At 41.6% G+C, this 19,444-nt stretch overlaps 5 protein-coding genes across 5 annotated transcripts; 3 read left to right on the forward strand and 2 right to left on the reverse strand.

Annotated features, from left to right (window-relative positions):
• The first annotated feature begins 630 nt into the window (after positions 1–630).
• BCR41DRAFT_427034 (hypothetical protein) lies at positions 631–1,861 on the forward strand. The gene is made up of 3 exons (XM_022030816.1): positions 631–780; positions 978–1,282; positions 1,428–1,861. Exons 1-3 carry the CDS (start codon positions 692–694, stop codon positions 1,613–1,615), a joined length of 582 nt encoding a protein of 193 aa, XP_021875134.1. The 5' UTR covers positions 631–691; the 3' UTR covers positions 1,616–1,861.
• Positions 1,862–2,931: 1,070 nt separating this feature from the next.
• BCR41DRAFT_390963 (hypothetical protein) lies at positions 2,932–5,052 on the forward strand. Its single transcript, XM_022028312.1, has 4 exons — positions 2,932–3,315; positions 3,484–4,104; positions 4,252–4,393; positions 4,535–5,052. The coding sequence occupies exons 1-4, from the start codon at positions 3,289–3,291 to the stop codon at positions 5,014–5,016; spliced, it is 1,272 nt and encodes a 423-aa protein (XP_021875135.1). The 5' UTR covers positions 2,932–3,288; the 3' UTR covers positions 5,017–5,052.
• A 207-nt stretch (positions 5,053–5,259) lies between these two features.
• BCR41DRAFT_427036 (hypothetical protein) lies at positions 5,260–9,681 on the reverse strand. Its single transcript, XM_022030817.1, has 3 exons — positions 9,493–9,681; positions 7,971–9,319; positions 5,260–7,774 (listed from the first exon to the last, which is right to left on the reverse strand). Exons 1-3 carry the CDS (start codon positions 9,657–9,659, stop codon positions 5,319–5,321), a joined length of 3,972 nt encoding a protein of 1,323 aa, XP_021875136.1. The 5' UTR covers positions 9,660–9,681; the 3' UTR covers positions 5,260–5,318.
• A 4,931-nt stretch (positions 9,682–14,612) lies between these two features.
• Positions 14,613–15,323, forward strand: BCR41DRAFT_376070 (hypothetical protein; the record flags this gene model as incomplete). Its single annotated transcript, XM_022027013.1, has 1 exon — positions 14,613–15,323. One exon carries the CDS (start codon positions 14,613–14,615, stop codon positions 15,321–15,323), a length of 711 nt encoding a protein of 236 aa, XP_021875137.1.
• A 1,046-nt stretch (positions 15,324–16,369) lies between these two features.
• BCR41DRAFT_365785 (hypothetical protein) lies at positions 16,370–17,975 on the reverse strand. Its single transcript, XM_022026185.1, has 2 exons — positions 17,537–17,975; positions 16,370–17,457 (listed from the first exon to the last, which is right to left on the reverse strand). The coding sequence occupies exons 1-2, from the start codon at positions 17,865–17,867 to the stop codon at positions 16,451–16,453; spliced, it is 1,338 nt and encodes a 445-aa protein (XP_021875138.1). The 5' UTR covers positions 17,868–17,975; the 3' UTR covers positions 16,370–16,450.
• Positions 17,976–19,444: the final 1,469 nt, after the last annotated feature.

Genomic DNA, 19,444 nt, shown 5'->3' on the forward strand with positions numbered 1-19,444 from the left:
GATTTCATTGGTCGGTTTTTCTTTAGAACCATTGAGAATTAGAGGGTCAGAGAGAATGAAGCGATCACTTAATATCATTTAGCACCAGTACACAAGCTGGTGCCAGCTATGATTGTTGACTTTCTGACTCAAGTCTTAAAATCTGTGCATGACGATGGAATACGACTGACTAGTGTCCATGTTTGTTGCTTTTTAGTCCAAGGACATTCTGTCTAGTACTTTTCCTTCCACGTCTTGCGACTATGGACTAGAGAAGGATAAATGTCATGCTTTCGACAGAACTGGTGCCCTCCTATAAGCCAAGAAGAAAGGGAAATTGTAATCCAAAGGATCCCAGAGTCTCATCAAGTTCCCAGTCGTCATCATTATGATGATCATGATGACTGTTTCGCACCTGCCTTGGTCCTTGATAATTTTTGTTCATTATGTTGTTTTATGCAAAGCTTGGGTCGCGTGAGGTTTTTGGATTCAAACTTGGTCCCAAACTGTCAAATTGTCGCGAATGACGTTAATTTTTTTTTATTTTTTTTTTACCCACGTTGTTTTTATGTCTACTTTTACATTTGCCCTTTCTTTCATTCATCATTCATCATTGAATTATAAAAACACAAACAAACAAAATAAGAATAAAAATAAAGTAAAAAAGAAAAAAGTAAAAGCAAAAAAAAAAAAAGCAAGCACCAACACCATCATGCCTACTCGAAACGCTTACATTGGAACCATTGCCCTCTTTGTGGTCACATTTGCTTTCCAACTTACATCATTGTTTGACCCCAAGTGGTAAGCATGCATTCTCGAAATAATAATGATAATAATAATAATAAAACTTGTTTTTCTTGAAGGGTAACAATGTAAGCAGTACGGAATCGCTTGGCAGAATTAATATGAGTAATAATAACTAAAAAAAAAAAAAAAAAAAAAAAAAAACCATGTCTGTATGAATGGACAAATATAATATGAACAATAATAATAAATAGGGTGCGGTATACGAGTCCCGAACCTTTCTACACAGAGACCAACTATGGTCTCTTCCAGAAATGCTCAAGCTTAACGGATGATTGTCGTCGGTTCCCTCAAAAGTCTTGGGGAGATTGTGATCAGGACAAGGGCTCGGGTCGGTGGGTCAAGCTCTGTGGAGAATGGCGCGTCGCAGCGGGCCTCAATGTTGCAGCTGCCATCTTTGGACTGGTGATCCTGTTTGCATTGGGCACTGTGTTGTATTCGGGTGAGAGATGGCATGCCAACGGATGGAAGCATGTCCTTGGCCTCATGGGCATCTTTGGTGAGTGGGATAATAAGACCTGTAAAAAAAAAAAAAAAAAGCAAAGCGAAACTGGTTCTTTTTTTAATCCAACAAGTTGTTAATATTGTTGAAATACCTCTTCTTTCCAAAAAAAAAAAAAAAAAAAAAAAAAAAAAAATTCTAGCTGGACTCCAAGTCATGTCGATGGGATTGATTGCGCATGTGGCACAGACCTCATCAATGTTTGTCCATCATCATTACGGCCTCTCATTTGTCTTGTCAAATGTCTCTTGGGTTTTTGCAACTGCCCTTGCGATCGGCGTCATGCTCTATGCCAAATATGCTGCTCAGGGTCGCATTGCCTTGGAATAAAGTTGGATAGCAATCGACAGAACGGAGAAATCAATGTCTCTCAGAAGGGTTGATGATCTTTAAAGGGTTCTTCTAGGATTAGGTGTTCTTTTTTTCCATGTCTCCAACTTGTACATAGTTATCAGAATACACAGAATAAAACGAAATAAAAGGTAAAAGAGACATGAATATGATCTTGATACATTATATATAAATTGGTGCCAAGATTTTGCAGATTTGTCTCAATACTCTCTTACTCACCTTAAGCCTAACGAGGAATGAAGCATATACTTCTGAGGCCATGGCAATAGTTCTTGGCTTTAACGGGTGATATGGTATTTCCCTTCCTATCCTCCAGTCTCAGCGTGTCAGCGGACCAAAATATTGGCATTCACGGTATGTAACATTGGCAATAAGGTATTCCAAGAGATCAAAGACAGACGCTGACATTGCTTGCTCGAGGAGCCATACTTTTTTTTCTTTTCTTTTTTTTTCTTTTTTTTTTTTTTTTTTTTTATGTAGTAGCAGTAGTAGAATAAAAAGTAATGATGTAGCTTCTGTAGCTATCCGTGTTTCTCCAATAGGTCATCAAGTTACTCCGCGCTGTAAAAGTGTTAATCTTTATACTTTTACTGCAAAGGGGAGGTATTTTTTTTTTTTCCTTATTGACAATATGTGGCAATAGAGCCTAGAAAAGTTAGTGGATATTTTTTTAATATTAATTTGGTAAGGCGCGCACATATTCTGTTTAGACATATTTGGACATCATTAAGTATCGATTTGTCTTAGATTGTTGAAAACTATGATGAAGCCAAGACTAATATCGTCATCAACATCATCAACCTCGTCACCTCTTTAATGTCACCAAAGAAGATAGGATTCGTGCCACAATCGAATGAAGCACAAGATGTCACAGCAGGATGGAAATAAAGGGATTATATTGGAACAATATGGCGACATGGTATGGAATGAAGGCATTGGTCCAGTACGCGGCAGAAGAGGTAGGGATCCATGTAGAGTAGACATGGGTTCCCTTGATAATGTATATATAAATGTATAAATATATATATCAGCATATACCCACCAGATGGACATTTGAGAGTTTTAACTTTAATTTGCTGACGTAGGCTCAGCTGTAAAGAATCGACTGATTCCTTCTTTTTTCCGTGTCTTGGCTGGTTGGTCAGTTTGAATTGATTTATTTTGGCAAAAGAGGGAAATAAGTGGAAAGAGAAAAAGGCCTCTGGGGCATCCCTCTTTACTCTCTCTCTCTCTCTCTCTCTCTCTCTCTCTCTCTCTCTCTCTCTCTCTCTCTCTCTCTCTCTCTCTCTCTCTCTCTCTCTCTCTCTCTCTCTCTCTCTCTCTCTCTTGTCTTCATCACAAATTCATTCATTCATTCAACCAATCAAGGGCTGTCTAGTCTCCATCACCAACACACACACACACACTCTCTCTCTCTTCCCTTTTCCTATCCCTATCTCTCCTTCCCTTACTCTCTTTTACTCTTTTACTCTTATTCTTCCTCACTCTTGACTCTCTTTTCCATTCAACAACCTTGACAAACCGTTGCACACTCTCCTGACTTTTTATTTTTGCCCCAATTGACTTTTTAATTCCCTCTTCCCTTTATACTCTCAATTACACTTACACTTACACTTACACTTTTAATCTGCCAACCCTCCATCTTCTTCACCATGTCCAGGGCTCATTCTTATGCTCAGGTGAGTGGGAAATCCTTTTTTTTTTTTTTTTTTTTTTTTCTTATTCTCTTTCCAACATTGCCATGAACTCTATCAGTCTCGCAAAGAAAAATACCCACTCTTGCTTTCTTAGTGTATAGTATGCTTATCCCGTCTTTTTTAATTTTTTTTTTAATTACTCTTATATAGATTCCACTCATGGAAACATCTGCGACGGAGGCCAGAGACCATGATACCCACAATAACGATAACGATAATGACACCAATCATCGCCGAAACCTGGCCATTGCCCGCAGTCAAAAAAGCTCCCGGAACAGCAACAGAAATAATGACCACCGTGGATATGCCACGTTGCGCAATACTGAAGATGATGGCGATGAGGACGACGAACTTGAGAACGCTGGTGAAAACAGTGTCATGCTTCGACCTATGGCCTCGTCTTCTTCAACCACTCCTGCCCCTACTGCTGCATCTGGCTCTAGTTCCAGTTCGGGCTCTGCTCCCCGACGCCATGTATACTCCACAAATTCTAATAGTGACGACGAAGACGACCACGACCAGGACAATGAAATTTCCATAGCCCCCCCTGCAGAAACATCTTCATCTAATATCAGAGGCTCCACAGCCACATCAACTACAAAGAGATCAGGCGCTCGTACAACCAATATGTCCTTCCTCGCACGTCTGACCGGTCGACAACGTCCAGAAAGGGATGCCCAAAGGATGGTTCGCTCTGCCGTAGATGGTGTCTTTTCCAACTTATCAGCCAAGCCACGGGTGGAAAAACCTTATGAAGAAGAACTACCTCCAGTATGTATTTTATACAACCGCAATGTTTTTTTTAGGGGGGATTTTTTTGAGTTTGATTATACCTCCATGGATGTAAAGAAAAAGACAAACTGTACTCATTAATCGTTGTTATTATTATCATCGTTACATCTCAATAAACAATAATAGGCATACAAGACTGCAGCTTTGGACGTATCTCCGGCATATCATGAGACAAATCTCCCTCCTGGATTTACAGACGAAGATGATATGTTACTCGTGGAGGGTTTACCTGTTGGCGGACTGTTAGGTTTCATGTGGAATATGATTAGTAAGTTCATCATTCTTTTATCTCTCTTCAAATCTTTTTTTTTTTTTTTTTTTTTTTTTTTCTCCTCCCTCTAGAAAAAGATCCTGTGGATCAGAGTAATTTTTAACCCCTCTCCTCCTTTCTTCCCTTCACATCCTGTAGTTTCAGTCAGTTTCCAATTTGTTGGTTTTTTCTTGACATACCTCCTACACACTTCGCATGCAACCAAGGAAGGATCCAAGACAGGACTTGGAATTACTCTTGTCTCAATGGGCTACAAAATGATGACCGGACGTTTCCCAGATGGCTCTGATGACGATGTGGATCCATCCGAAGATTCCGATACAGGATACATGGGCAACCCTGGAAATTCAGGATATTACAGCCCAAGTTCATTGAGGAGAGTGACCGATTATGAATGGCTATCATATATTCTGTTGATGTTGGGAATGGCTATCCTAGTCCAGTCAGTCTCTTCCTTCACAAGAGTCAAGCTATCAGAGATCAGGATCCAGTTGGCAGCACATTCTGCAACACATGCTGAAGCCACCGTCTCAGGAAGTGCTGCTGCTGGAGCTTCATCATCATCAACATCAACGTCAGGAGAAGGACGATCGGGTACGGTCGTTATCACAATAGTCTAGTCCTAGGCGAGAGCGATAGTAATTCGATACGGTGCCATTTTTTTTTTTTTTTTTTTTTTTGCTCTATCGGCCCCTGTCCCTCCTCTGCTTGAGTCATGATGTCCATTATTAAAATAATAAAAATAAAAATACAATAATAATAATAATAACAATAACAATTGCTATTTGTCAATGAGCAAAGTCATATTTGATGGATGATACAGTTAATAAAAAAAAAAATAAAGACAGGAAGACAGAAATAATCCCTCTTAATATTACTAATTTTTAACTAAAAAAGCGAGGGATCATGTCTTCGGAGTCCTTTATTGAAACATTGCATTCAGATTTCCACTCCTGCGTGGTTTCTTTGCATTGGTCTTTTCACCGTTGATCGAGGGGGCATTGGATCGCCTCTTCTTACCCGCAATCTTCACAACGGGCTTTTCCTCTTCGCTACTGCTGCTATCCGAATCCGAGGACGAATCCGAGGACGAATCTGAGGACGAATCTGAGGACGAGGACGAGTCAGTGTTGTCCTCTTCATCACCAACATTGAGAGATTTCCCTGCTCTCACTTTTTGCATAAGCAGAGCTGCCTCTTTGATCCCCCCATTAGGTTTCCGAACCGAGGCAACGGGTACAGTGGGCGAACCTAAAGCAGATCCAATAGAACTCTTGGCCTGTGCCTGTGCTTTGGCCTGTGCTGCAAGGAATGATAGAGTTTGAAGTCGAGACATCCCATTCATAGACTGGAGATCTGTCAAGGACGCGAGGCCACCATTTTGAAGTATGGAGGAGCCCATTACAGGGCGTGATGGTGTAAAGACACTCCTATCACCATTGTTGTTGTCGTTGTTGTCGCTGTTGTCGTTCTCGTTACTGCCGGTTCTATTAATGTTGCCGGTGTTGTTTTTCAAACTGAAGACATTACCAAGGACACCACTTGCCTTCTTCTGCTTCGCCATCTCTTCTCTCATCCTTACTTTCTTCACTATCCTCTCTTCTTCATCCTCATCCTCTTCTTCTTCCTCCTCCCCCTGCTCTTCCCCCACCTCATTCCCCTCATTTTCTTCATAGTCATCATCGCTGTCAGTAACCGAATCCAAGTCCGGGTCAGATGAATCGGATGAATCGGATGAATCTGATGAATCCGATGAATCTGATGAATCCGATGAATCCGATGAATCTGACGAATCCGATGAATCCGATGAATCTGACGAATCCGATGAATCCGATGAATCCGAGTCTGAGCTGGTTGAATCATCGTCTGGTTCGTTTTCGCCTTCGCCTCCATTTTCGCTTTCAATCTTTTCAATCTCCTTTTTGATGGACTCGAGACTCTTGTGTTTAAGCGCAGGCTTTTTCTTTATAGGCTGAAGTTTCTCCTCATCTCTGTCCCTTACGTCCTTTCCATTGGGCAGTCCCGTACCTGGCTTCAGGTTAGAGTCTTCTGTCTTGATTTTCTTTGACCGAGTAGCGCTAACAGTAGGTACCACTGAGGGTTTTGAGTCGGTGACAGGAGCAGTGACAGAAGCAGTGACAGAAGTAGAGACAGGGGTAGAGGCTGGAACAGGGGCTGGAGCAGAGACTGGAGCAGAGACTGGAGCAGAGACTGAAGCAGAGACTGGCGTAGAAACAGGAGCAGAGACAGAAGTCAATGATTGCTTCAGCTTTGAAGACGGAGGTAAATGTGGAACATCGATAAATGGAGTTGTTGTCTTTGCTGTTGAGGCAGTCTTGACAGGAGCTGAAGATCCTTGATTTGCCTTTGGTGATTTTGGGGACGACGTTGTCGTTTTTGGTCCCGCTTTCGATGGTCTGGACAGGCCAACAACAGGCGGTGCCTCCAATGCAACGCTCTGATTGGCTTCGCCCGAACCTTCCTCTTCAGAACTTGAGTCATCCATACTGGGCCTGTTAATGAATCTCTGTTGTGGAACATTGGTGATAACTGGATGATGAAGGGCTCCATGATAGTCATCATCTGCATCAACTTTAGCATTAGCATTAGTATTTGCTGTGTCAGTGTCGGTAGTTGTGGTAGTTGTTTTAGTTGCTTTAGATGTTGCGGCAGAGTTGATGGACTGACTTTGTGCCTGCTGTTGGTTCTTTTGGTCAAAGAAGGCAAAAACCTCTTCTTGGTCCGGATATGTTTCTGCTTCCACTGGCTCTTTGACAGTCAATGGGGGTGCTGTTGGCTTCGACAGGGAAGCTGATGGTGCAGATAGGGAAGTTGATGGTACAGACAGGGAAGCTGATGGTGCAGACAGGGGAGCTGATGGTGCAGACAGGGGAGCTGATGGCGCAGACAGGGAAGCTGATGGTGCAGACAGGGAAGCTGATGGTGCAGACAGGGAAGCAGGGGTGGCAACCACGGGTTCAGTCTGGGCATTCAAAGTGGATTTCAACTTTTCTGCCTCAGCCTTCGCTTTGCTTGGGCGGCCCCGTTTCTTTGGAATTAGAGGTGTAGTGGCATCAGCAGCAGGAGCAGCAGCAGCAATGGTGGTGTTAGGAGACTTTGCATCAGAATCTTTTTCGGATTTCTTTTTTTGAGAAGAGCTCTTGGATGGGGTCTTCTTTGCAGCCTGAGAGTTTCCTTCATCCTCAGGAGAGAGAGCTTGGTCATCTTTCTCCAGGACCTGCTGATCCAGCGCTACCATACTGGCTTGTGCTGCGATACCGGCTTGAGCCTTCGTGGCGGCAGCACGAGGGGTTCTCGGGACAGTTTCCTTTTTGGATCCCTTCTTGGCTACCACTTTCTCTACCTTGTCTGCTTTGTCTACTTTGTCAAGGCGGCCATTAAGCCATTGAATGGTACAAAAAAAAAAAAAAAAAAAAAAAAAAAAAAGTATGTGAGTAATATATATATAAAATTGCCCTCTTTTTCATTTCTTCTTTAGGAATGTGAACAAGATATTATGATGATCTAGGGTTCTATCTTTGGACCCATAATTGTTCTGATAGGATATGCTTACCTGTAGCATTAGCAGTAGCGTTATCTACCTTACCCTCTTGCCTCTGGCTCTCCTCCTCTTGCTCCTGGCTCTCCCCCTCTTGATCCTGGCTTTCTTTTTCTAGCTTTTTCTTAGTCACGGTTTCTTTTCGTTTCGGGGTCTTGGGCGGGGTTGTCGTCTTCTTTGGAGTCTTTTCGTCGACATCCAATTTTAAACTTTGAGTACCAGGGATCTTTTCCTTTTTTTTGCTGTCAATACTATCCATTGGGCTGGGCAATTCCGTTTCTTTCATAGATGTTATTGGTTGAGCGTCGTTAGCGTCGTTAGCGTCGCTAGTATCCTTAGCATTGTTGGCATCCTTAGCATTGCTGGCATCCTTAGCATTGCTGGCATCCTTAGCATTGCTGGCATCGTTGGCATCGTTGACATCTTTGGCACCTTTGGCATCTTTGGCACCTTTGGCATCTTTGGCACCTTTGGCTTCTTTGGCATCTTTGGTATCTTTGACATCCTTAGCACTTTTAGTATTCTTGATATCAGTTTTCCGTTTTTTTAGTGGAATCAGATGTGTACTGGTATCAGGTCCTGCAGAATTAACTGCAGCCTGTTGAGGCTGCGCTTGAGGCTGTGATGATTGTGGTTGCGGCTGTGTTAGTGTCTGTAGTTCTGGTTGCGGTTCTAGCTGTGGTTCCGGCTGTGGCTGTGATTGCGATTGAGGTTGTGGTTGTGATTGAAGCTGCACTTGAGGCTGTAATTGCTGATGCTGTGGTAGCTGTGGCTGCTGTGGCTGCTGCTGCTGCTTTGGCGATTGTGATTGGGGTTGAGGTTGCTGTTGCGGCTCCAGTTGTGGCTGCGGCTGCGGCTGTGGCTGCTGCTGCTGTTTTGATGATTGAAGCTCTGGTAGTTGATCCTGCTGCCCCGGTGATTGTGGTTGCGGTTGCGATTGTGGTTGTGGTTGTGGTTGCGGTTGCGGTTGTGGTTGTGATTGTGATTGCGATTGTGGTTGTGGTTGCGATTGTGGTTGCGGTTGTGGTTGTGGTTGCGGTTGGGGTTGAGGCTGTGGCTGCTGCTTCTTTGGGAATTGTGGTGGCATTGATTGGGGGCGTGAGAACATTTGATAGTGTTGCTGCCCTAAGAACTGTGCGTGTGGTTGCGGCTGTGTTTGAAATTGTGGGAACTGTTGATATTGGTGCTTTAGTGGTTGCTGTTGTTCTTGCTGCTGCTGTAGCTGTAGCTGTTCTCCATCTGATGATTCAGAGCAAACTGCAAAAAGCTGGTCCGATTGCTTAAAGATGTCGCAAACCACATAATTATCATCTAGTTCGAACCCATCTTTGTCGGTAAGCGCGTGTATTTTTAGGTTTCCCTTCCTAGAGGAGGAAAAAAATAAAAAATAGTAATAATAAAATCAAAGAAAATAAAATAGAACGTTAATTTGTTTATCAATCTTAACAGAAAACAAAAACGTCCATTGATCCGAGTGAGGAAGAGAAGAATAGACTTCTGATGTCCGTTATAATGAGGTGATTAAGACGCCACATACTCGAGAGGGTACTTTTGTGAAAACCGTTGATCGACAATAGAACGAAGCTCATAGATTGATGTTCCAGACGAAGCGAGAACTAAGAATTTCTTGATATATTCTTGGGCCCTCTCAGGAGGATCTAGGACGGTCACTTTGACCTGGAGCTGGTACTTTTGCTCCACCATGTCTTTTTATTTTTTTTTTTTTCTCTCTCTAATAAAAGAGTGATGCACTTGGGTTGAATTAGATTATATAATAACGTATAATACAGACAAGTAGGGAAACAACAGTAAGGATTTGATTGATCAGATGGATCGTCTTTCGCCCTTGTTTTGAAATGATGTGAACAAGTTTGAACCAACAAAAAACCATTTTTTTTTTTTTTTTTTGTGGAGTGTGGCTTATGATTTACGTAAAGCAAGGATACTTAGTTATTTCCAGATCCCTTTCTTTTCCAATAGAATATCAAAGCACTATTTCCACCTAAAGATATCTGGTAAAAAATACAAAAGCTGAAACCTTCAGAACAGATATCCATCGTTATACTTGTTAGGCCATAGTCTCCATAATGTGGCCAGTAAAGATCAGGAAGTGACAGGTTAAAAGCTATAATTGATGTCTTTCTTAGTAAAAGACCCCACACTGAGTGTATCATCCTCCGTCTGACAAATATAGAGCGGTCTTTCGTATCCTCCAACGTTTCTCTCAAGCATACATTGAATGAGCAGGACACAACCTACCGACACTAACAATATCCCTAATACACCTTTTCAGCAAATGCCAGGTTGTTGTCTTACAATTATGACAAGGGTTGCATTTAAAGAAGTGCTCCCTAGGATTATCAGATGAATAAGTGGGCGCAAATTCATTGCGGTCTACATAACAACGCGGCATCTATATACACGGGAGATACACCGCGGTTGTGGTGGTGTCAGGACATCATCCGTTCAGGACACTCCATTTCTACATTCATTATGTTGTATTTTAAAACTTTACTTTGATAGACGCTCTAGAGGAGAAGAGAAGAGGATTTCAGTGATTAAGCCCTGCTCGTAATCCTCATTAGTGAGATGAGCAAGAAGAGACTGAAGAGCTGAATCACTGATTACAATCTAAATGATGTTTAGCATTCAAATCAAGATCGAGACGGATATCATCTCTATTGGGTCTCTCGACAGAGCAGCGATTGATGTCCTAGCGGGAATTACAGCGGAGACGACCGATGAATAGTATGGCTAGTAAGAGCAGCTACCCAGGCCAGAGCTAAGGCAGCTTGAATAATATTCAGCGGTGTGAATAACCTTCTAAAGGATAGTGGAGTCGAGATCAAAGTATATATCGTATCGGTGCAAGCGATCTGTTCTCCATCTGGTGAGCATTTCAGGTCTCTGATACAAATGCAATGATCTGTAAGAGTATGCACGGCCAAAGAGAAAAAGTATCTTTGACTTGAGGATAGCTATCGATTGCTCGATGCGTCAAGCTCGGTGTGTCAAGTAGAGATACTTCACCATCCATGTATTTTTTCATATAAAAACCTAGCCCTTTTGCTCTTTTTCCTTCTCTCTTCTTCAAACACCTTACAACACTGTAAATAACTCCTTAAATCTCCACTATCCGTTCCACATCATGAAGTTCTCAATCACTGTTGCTCCTCGCATGGCCGTTGCCGCCTTGGTTATGCTCACTCCTAACGTAGTGTTTATGCTTGTGTGTGTTGTATTTGTACACTATTCGAGTATGCTAAACATTCGACTTGTTACCACCTCGTCTCGTCTGCCATCTGCCCCTCAACACATCCCTTTTTGGCCTTATAGCTGCCGCAAATGACGTAGAGAATAACAAAATCAGAATCACTCTCCATCCATGGAAAGCCGCAACCCCCACTCAACACTAGAGTCTAGCCTTATTATTAAAGAAGGTGGAGAAGCAAGAGCCTTACTAATAGAACAAAGTCAGCCTTAGAGATGATGCTAGCTAACTACAGAAATAACTCAAGTCCGCTGGTGATCAAAATGACGGATTTCTACGCTCGATACGAATGTTCATAATCCATGAACCTATGAGCTCGTTATTTTTGTATGTGCCAGTTGGGCAAAGCATATTAAGATAGGCATGGAAGACTGTACATGGAATTGCACAGTTTTGTTTGCTTCTGAATGAGTGCGAATAAAATAATGGCTTTGGTTTATGATTGTTTTTTTTTTTTCTTTTATAAAAAAAACTCTGTGCAAGAGAAATAATTCAACTTCACCTGCAATTTCATTCAGGCCTACTGTCTTTGTAGAAAACTGTTCAACAGCGATATAATGTCATGACCACTCAGTTGATAGTGTAATAGTTCCATCCTTTTCCACTAACGCTTGAAACCTCTCACCTTGGGTAGGATCCCTGCAAGGAACAGAAGTGCACAACAAGTCAAAGTTAGTTCAAACATTGATGGCTATTGCTCGAGCATACAAAAGCATACAAAAACTATGATTGTTACACTTACAATTTTGTGAAGGGAGAATCAGTCTCCCAATCATTGTTGCCTCGAGCGCTTAACAGCGCTAATGAGGAAACCCCTCGCAGTTCTCGCTACTGCCATACTGGGTTTGGGCTTTTCGGACCGCATTCGAGATGATATATGTGCGAGACACATCCCACCAATATTTCCGGCACCAATCGCATCACGATCAAATACACCACGCATCTGCGGTTGTATTTTAACCGTAGTAGAACTGATTCTATGGAGCTGGTGCGATTGGTGCGGTTGGTGGGGTGACAATGTACACTAGTGGGAAATCTATGAATACCACCTAACAAACTGGCCTAATACTATTCTCTGCTGGAGACAAAGATTCGAGCCTGCAATCAAACGATTTTCTAAATCTCGAATGTCAGCCATTTTTAGATCAATATGGAGATTCGTAACATACCTCTAGTGAAAAAGGAACCGGAAAGGAGGTAGAAAATAATAGAGACAGGCACTGATATTTTGCTTGTCTTTAGTCTGGATAGAACAAGGTCAAAGTTGGGGGATGTCCAGAGGAGCGAAGGTTATTTAAAGAAGGATGTAGTACATCGTGATGAGTATAGGCTTGATAAATGACTTTTGCTGGTTTTTTTTTCTGCTTAGTTTTGCTGGTTGAATTTTTTAGCCTTTTTTATTAGCTTCCAAAGCATGCAAATGGAGTAGGTCGGGGCACCGATATTGCTTCTACGCACCATAATTATGATCTGATATGGTCGATAAGATGTCAGTAGCCGGTTGTTTCCTGCTCGTAGAAAGCACGGAAAACTGGATCTGGCCTACCCATGAGTTGATGAAAGCTAAATGAGTAAATTTGTCCGTTTTACAGTCCAAGAAGTACACTAAATGATTAAGCCTAAAAGAAGTACCAACATCTTGGTCTGTGCGCCACTGGCGCATGTCCCTTACCTTTTTTTTATTTTTTTATTTTTTTTTTTGGAACGGACTTTTGTTTAGAAGAAACCCATCAACTATATTACATATCAGCACTGCCAATGAAATAAAAAAATGTGTGTACAGTGGAATCTCGATAATTGTACACTTTTGTAGGCTCGTTCCCAGCCCTCTCCGTAAGTAGGCTCGTTCCCATCCCTCTTCACTTTATAAAGGTGACAGGAAATAATCATTTCCTTTTTTTATCACCTATAGTGAGGCATTTTGGCTGGGAGCTCAAAAAGGAAAGGTTATATTTTTTTGTTAAGAATAGCAACTTAATTCAATAGGCGTCCACTTCACCTCAAACAATTTTGAACATCAAACGATTGCTGGTCTCATATCGAAATTTTTTGAGGGAGCGCTCAAAAAGGAAATGTAATAATTTTTAGAATATGTGATTTAATTCAGTCGGCAGGCCTCACGTTCGTGTATTTTTTTTTTTCATCTATTGATATGAGAGTCCTTCCGAATTAACTTTTTTCTAATGAAAGTTGGTAGTCAAACATGGCAATCAGTGATATTATATAATGTATATTTGTTGCACACTCAGTTCAGTCTACATAGCTTTAATCTGTAATTAGTAGATGTGATAGCAGCCGGTCAGAAGCATAGCCATTTTAGATGGCCTGATGGCAAAGTAAAAATAAAAGTATCCTCCAAAAATGCTTTCAATTGTTGCGTCCTGAGGTTGCTTGAGGCGCCCTGAGGTACTTCATAATACCGCAATATTTAATAGCGGCTCAATATTAGATCCTATCATGAAACAATTGTGCATATTTCACAGTACGCGTAGCCTCATGGCAAAGGTATACGACTAGCCTAGGAAAGCTGCTAATAAAAAGCTAGATAAAAAAACACCGAAAAGCAATAATGCCCTAGTCTCTCAAGCACTCACGCGCCTCAGGATCATACAATATAAATGCCATAGACACCTAGTGAACTCTCAGTCTGCAATAAAACTGCTCTATTCTCGTACTCCTTGCTACGCACCAAGGTAAACTTACGGATATTTGATGAACAAAAAAAAGGTATAAATGCCTCATGGGAATGGTGTGTGGATCCACATCTCACCTCATCAAACTCCTCAGCAATAATACACACTCTATTCTCCTTGAACCCGCTTTCACCATCAAACATTTTATCCACAATAAAAGCATTCAAACACTTCCCACGATCTCTATCTGAACATCTTTTTCAATGTCCCATCAAAACCAAATGGCTCACTTCCAAGCTTACCAGCCTATCTATGCTGACTCTGAAGGCATTGTTCTTGGGCTACTAAATACAGTATTCAGACAAGGCCAACAAGGCTATATCGCTTGTAGATTTCTTGCTAGTGCTTCTAACGAGTGAGAACACTGAGATAAAGAGACGAACAGGACTACTCCTTTTATCCAGGAAAATCCCTACCATTGTGTCGTTAATCTTCCAAAAGTGCAAGAATAAAAGAGGATTGTTGCTGCGAACAGAAGAATATTTTCATCGGGAAATAGTCGGCGAACTCGACACTCTGAGCACATCGAAAGAGTTGCAGACTAGCCCAACACACACCCACTTGAATATATTTGACAACTTTTCCCTGAATCTATATTCTGAGTTGATGGTTCAACGCTCACCAATGCTGTCAAGGCTCCTACGCTCAGTACTGGATGGAAAAGCTTTGGCCATTTCAATGATTGGCAGCATTATGACGAGATACACCAGTTCCCACTGCAATCTGTATCAAAAGGTTATGGGGACATACCTCTTCAGCAACGGAGCCAGTCGTAAGACGATGGAAGCTTTATCTCACGCCGGACTTTCAGTGTCATACTCTACTGTCATGAGGATATTGCGACAACTAACTGTAAACGCATTGGCCGATGTCCGAGCTGTAGCCGCAAACAAAAGCTGGTACATTGTGTATGATAATTTGAACTTTCGCCGAGTTAAGCATGACCAGAGGTTAGACAACAGGGACTATTTTGTAAGCGGCACCACAGCCACCCTTATCCAGTGTGATCCTACTAATGGCGCGTTCAACCAAGGCTCATATGAACGGCTCTGCTTTAAGGACTTGATTATCAGTCGAGATAATGATGCCCACTTTCAGGAGGTAGCTACTTATCATCTCATCAATGTGCTTAAGAGGCATTACGAGGCATTCAAGAGTCTCCAAAACGATGCTCCAGTCAAGAACTTACTTCCGGCCAAAAAATCCGAGACGTTTCCCTTGCCTTCGATGGATATCAATGAGTCAACTACGGAGGGTAACAAGGATGTTATTAACACAGTCATCAACAACACCCTCCAACTTCCAAGAGAATGGTTCAACAGCAAAAGACATATAGTGGTCGCAGGAGATCAACTCACAATCAAAAACATTCGATCTCTGTTGAAGTATCGTCGGGACCACTAAACACATTATAGCCGGTTAGAGTGGGTGATTCAATTGTTCCACTTACAAATGGTATTTGCTGCTACCATTCTACGTACATATTATGGGTCAATCACAACACCTGGATCACTTGCACATTTCACGGAAAAGTTACATCGAAAGAGGATGAGCTTGGAAAGCTGGATTTCCATGCTGTCAACGAACTGATTCACCAAGTGTTCGAAGCTGTAGCATGGAGAGCATGGAGAGTGGTGATGAAGAGCAGCCGTGGAGAGTCATCAGCGGAATATGCTAGCAGGAAGGCAAACGAGATTTTTGAAAAATTTGTATGTGGAACTAACTCCTTCCTTAACGATAATAATAAGGTGTCATTTAATGGATCGCTGCTCTTCCGAGACATGATGCTTTATGTCGAATTATCCCATGCTATCAGGTCTGGCGACATTGGTCGAATCGAAGAGGTCATAAAGTGGCTGACTATAATGTTTCAAGCAGGCTGTACCAAAAACTACGCACATGAGCTTATCCATCTCCAATGTGGCCTCCAGTATGCATGGCCTAAAGAAACCATTCAAACGAACCTCAATTCTAATGGAAACAGAGTACAAAGTCGCCCGAAACCGAACATACCACAAGTCCGTCAAATTCATTGATGATGTGACGAGCGTTTTGGAGACACTAGAGGATATTAAACTATTCTCCAAGGAATCAAAGCCCACAGTTGAAGCCAAAACGAAGCGCTGCACAGACCTTTTCAATGATGGCGTTGCAGTACTTTCCGAGGGGAAACGTTTAGAGGCCATAAAGCAGAAAAACAGGGAGCCTTGATCACAATACCGAAAACTCACTGGATCCGTTTTCTCTTGAAGTTGATTTGACAGACGTAAACACCGACGAAATTGATCTCTTGACAGACCTTGCTGGGAATGAAGTCGGAGATTATCCGATTTTTTGGGAAGATACCTTTGCAGAATAATACCTTTGTATATAGTATAATTAAATAAATATATATTTTTGGGTGCAGAAGTTCACTTCTATCGAGTATAGTTAATTGGTGTCTATAGCTCCTTCCATTCACATGTTCATTATATTTATGTGGATATATTTTGCTATTGATAATTTATGTGTTTGTTACTTGGTATTACTGATTATATTCTTCTTCTCTTATACAGCCTGCTTTCGTTCCTCGCCTTGCTTACAAGTCCTAAAAGGTGATCAAAGATGTTTTTGATGCCCAACCATGACTCTTCCCACTTAATATTCTTCATAACGGTATGATTAAGAGGCGATAGATGAAAAGATGGTGACGCTGATGACGGTTTTTGTAAACATTCTACAAAATGCCACTCACTCCCATCTGTTACGATTCCATACGTTGTAATGTCTTGTCCTTGGTCTGAATCTTTACTGCGCATACGTTTTCGGCCTGTGGTTTGCGATTCGAGTTGCATCATATTTTCTGCGACAGCCGCCTTGAAATCCTTATTTTGTACTTTCGTCACGCACAAAGAACAAAAAGCTTCATCATTCTTGGATTTAATACCGTACCACACCTTTCCTCGGCCAAGTCTTCCTCTAATTTCCTCTTCCGAACTGAGCTTTAAATCATCCGTGAATAATGTGACAGCATGGACAAGCATAGGTTCAACAATCTTCAACATTCCTTCATCACTATCAAGCAAGGAGCACCTCTTCCTTGATTCGATTTCGTCTTGTAGTCGTTTAATCGCGTGGTCGTGCTCAGCCGTGCCTCCAGTATTGATGGGGATCCCTTCAAGTGGTTGTATTTCAGTCAAACTTGGGTCTGACGCGTCGGTAAATCCAAAGAAGCTGTTAACATCCTTCAGTGTGTAGTCAGAAAACGGTTTATCAGGGTAGCTGATCTCAACTAGAATATTCTGTGCTGAATTATAAATGACCTTTAAGGCTTGCTGAAGCAATTGATCTGTTGGGTTTTCTACTTCGAGAAGTTGACCGCCACAATCCTTATATTTGATGGTAATAATTTCTGAACCAAAGAGAAGATCAGGAAAGTTGCCTCTAATTTTCTCCTTTAACCTTTCCATGGTTGCTTTGTCCATGTCTATAGTTGAGACAAACTTCTTGTTATTAAATGACTCAAGGACAATATTGAATCTCCCGATACTTGAGCATACTAAATTAATAAAATTATGATGAGTAACCGGCCAATGTTTAAATGATTTCCACCATGACTATCAATACTCAACACTAACCTTTCTTCGGCGGCTGGACGAGAACACGAATCGTTTCTCTTGCTGCTTCTTTTCCAAACGCTTCAGAAAGTGTTGATGTAGGTAAAAGCCTCTTCTTGCTTGGGACATTATCGAGAACGTTTGGAGTATCATCAGCATCTTGGGCGATTGGTATCGAGACTTGCCAGAGGGCAAGCGTGTTAGCAGCAACATTGTCAAATTCAGGTGTTTTCTTTTTCTTGAGCTCATCCTTGAGAGCATTCACTGTGAGGTTTGAAGGGAGCTCAATGGAAAAGGCGTTGTAAAGGCTTTCGCCTTCCTTGACACAATACAGTGTTAACTGAGTAGCCATAATGGAATGAAAAGGTGAGAAGGAGGAAGATAAAGAGTTGAATTCTGCATGTTTGGCCTACTGCATTACAAATTGTTGGGTGTCGCTCGCAATGGATTACAAGTCGATGTGGTTTTTGTGACCCGAGCTTTGGCGTCAAAAAAAAAAAAAATGTGGCTTTTGAAAAACGTTCTAGAATTTCTAGGTTGATGGACATGGCTCCCTTCTCTTCTCATATTATCTCTTATATCTCTCTTATATTAAAATATTACAAAAAATTATGTGACAGCCAAAAAAGGTGACTTTAAAAAGACGAAGTGACTGGTGGGATACGATGAAACAAAAATAAACAAAAGAGAAACAAAAATAAACGATGAAACAAAAAAAAAAAAAAAAAAAAAAAAGCATGTATCATGAAGCGAACCTAAATTTTTTAATTTGATTTTTTTGAAATGGTTGCCACACGCTCCGCACGCTCCACAAACTCTACACGTTCTACACGTTCTACACGTTCCACAGCTTTACCAAATCCATCGGGTGTACAACATATTATCCAAGCACGACGAGCTCAGCGGGCTGTGCAACGTATCAAAGAACGACCCGTAGACGCTGAAGAGGAACTAATACAAAGCCAACAGGCAGTAAAGGATACTGAAGAAGGGTTGTATGATGAGTTCTACAGCTCCATCGACGAATACGCCCTGCTTGCTTTGCTCGAACAAGAGGAGAAAGAAGAGAAAAAGAGTGAGAGTGAAGAGGAAAGAAAACTTGAAGAAAGAAAGGCAAGAAAAACTGGGATTGCAGCTGAGATTAGCTGCAGGGAATGCTTGAACATCGGCTGCTCTTCTCAATATAAGTGTATTTGTCCTTCTCTGGAGCAGCCAGCCCCCGCAACTCCTCCGCCACCAGTTTATCAATCACAATCTTCAGAGAAGATGAATGAAGCGTATGTGCACTATGAAGCTGCACCCATCAATTGCCCCAGATGTTTTGCGGAGCTGTTGTTTGATGTAGAGCCTCTGAATATAAAGCTATGGAGGGCGGAAAAAATAAATGATCGTCAATAAACGTCGCCAGAGCTCTGTTTTCTGTAGGAGAATCCAGTGCTCCTATTCGAACTGAAATTTTGTCAATTATGATGTTTCAGTTTAAAAAAATAAATATCAAATGACAAAATTTCAGTTCGAATAGGAGCACTGGGAGAATCCATAAAGACTGGTCAAAATGAAAATCATTCTCATTTTGACCAGTTTTTATTTCTGGCGGTGAAATAGAATAAAAGTGTCAAAACTTATCCATCGATAATGTGGTAGAGGATATAGTAGGTAGGCAGCGCTGCCAAAGGCCTTTTCTGTCTTTTTCACCCAACACAATTACAATATTGTCAATTTGAATTTTTCTCTCAGCACCTAGATTTCATAAAGACATGGTCCGCACCTGTAGTCTGTGCAACAGTGAAAAGCATGATAGGCGGCTCTGCCCTCAAAAAACAGAGCGTGTTGAGCTTCGCACAAACCTTCCCTCCGCTTCACGCCTGGAGCAGGTTATTGGTCCCACGAGAGGGTAAAGAAGTGATTATTTTATTTTGTTATTTATTT

Source organism: Lobosporangium transversale, assembly GCF_002105155.1.
Source record: "Lobosporangium transversale strain NRRL 3116 chromosome Unknown BCR41scaffold_98, whole genome shotgun sequence".
Taxonomy (NCBI): Eukaryota; Fungi; Mortierellomycota; class Mortierellomycetes; order Mortierellales; family Mortierellaceae; genus Lobosporangium; species Lobosporangium transversale.

What these genes read in the sequence shown, in the direction of transcription:
- BCR41DRAFT_427034 (XM_022030816.1), top strand. Translation starts at nt 692, where the DNA reads ATGCCTACTCGAAACGCTTACATTGGAACCATTGCCCTCTTTGTGGTC. An exon ending in TCATTGTTTGACCCCAAGTG is followed by an intron (nt 781 to 977) that starts GTAAGCATGCAT and finishes AATAATAAATAG; the next exon opens with GGTGCGGTATACGAGTCCCG. An exon ending in TGGCCTCATGGGCATCTTTG is followed by an intron (nt 1,283 to 1,427) that starts GTGAGTGGGATA and finishes AAAAAATTCTAG; the next exon opens with CTGGACTCCAAGTCATGTCG.
- BCR41DRAFT_390963 (XM_022028312.1), top strand. Translation starts at nt 3,289, where the DNA reads ATGTCCAGGGCTCATTCTTATGCTCAG. An exon ending in GGGCTCATTCTTATGCTCAG is followed by an intron (nt 3,316 to 3,483) that starts GTGAGTGGGAAA and finishes ACTCTTATATAG; the next exon opens with ATTCCACTCATGGAAACATC. An exon ending in ATGAAGAAGAACTACCTCCA is followed by an intron (nt 4,105 to 4,251) that starts GTATGTATTTTA and finishes AAACAATAATAG; the next exon opens with GCATACAAGACTGCAGCTTT.
- BCR41DRAFT_427036 (XM_022030817.1), bottom strand. Translation starts at nt 9,659, where the DNA reads ATGGTGGAGCAAAAGTACCAGCTCCAGGTCAAAGTGACCGTCCTAGAT. An exon ending in TCACAAAAGTACCCTCTCGA is followed by an intron (nt 9,320 to 9,492) that starts GTATGTGGCGTC and finishes TTCCTCCTCTAG; the next exon opens with GAAGGGAAACCTAAAAATAC. An exon ending in CGCTACTGCTAATGCTACAG is followed by an intron (nt 7,775 to 7,970) that starts GTAAGCATATCC and finishes TTGACAAAGTAG; the next exon opens with ACAAAGCAGACAAGGTAGAG.
- BCR41DRAFT_365785 (XM_022026185.1), bottom strand. Translation starts at nt 17,867, where the DNA reads ATGGCTACTCAGTTAACACTGTATTGTGTCAAGGAAGGCGAAAGCCTT. An exon ending in CGTCCAGCCGCCGAAGAAAG is followed by an intron (nt 17,458 to 17,536) that starts GTTAGTGTTGAG and finishes TTATTAATTTAG; the next exon opens with TATGCTCAAGTATCGGGAGA.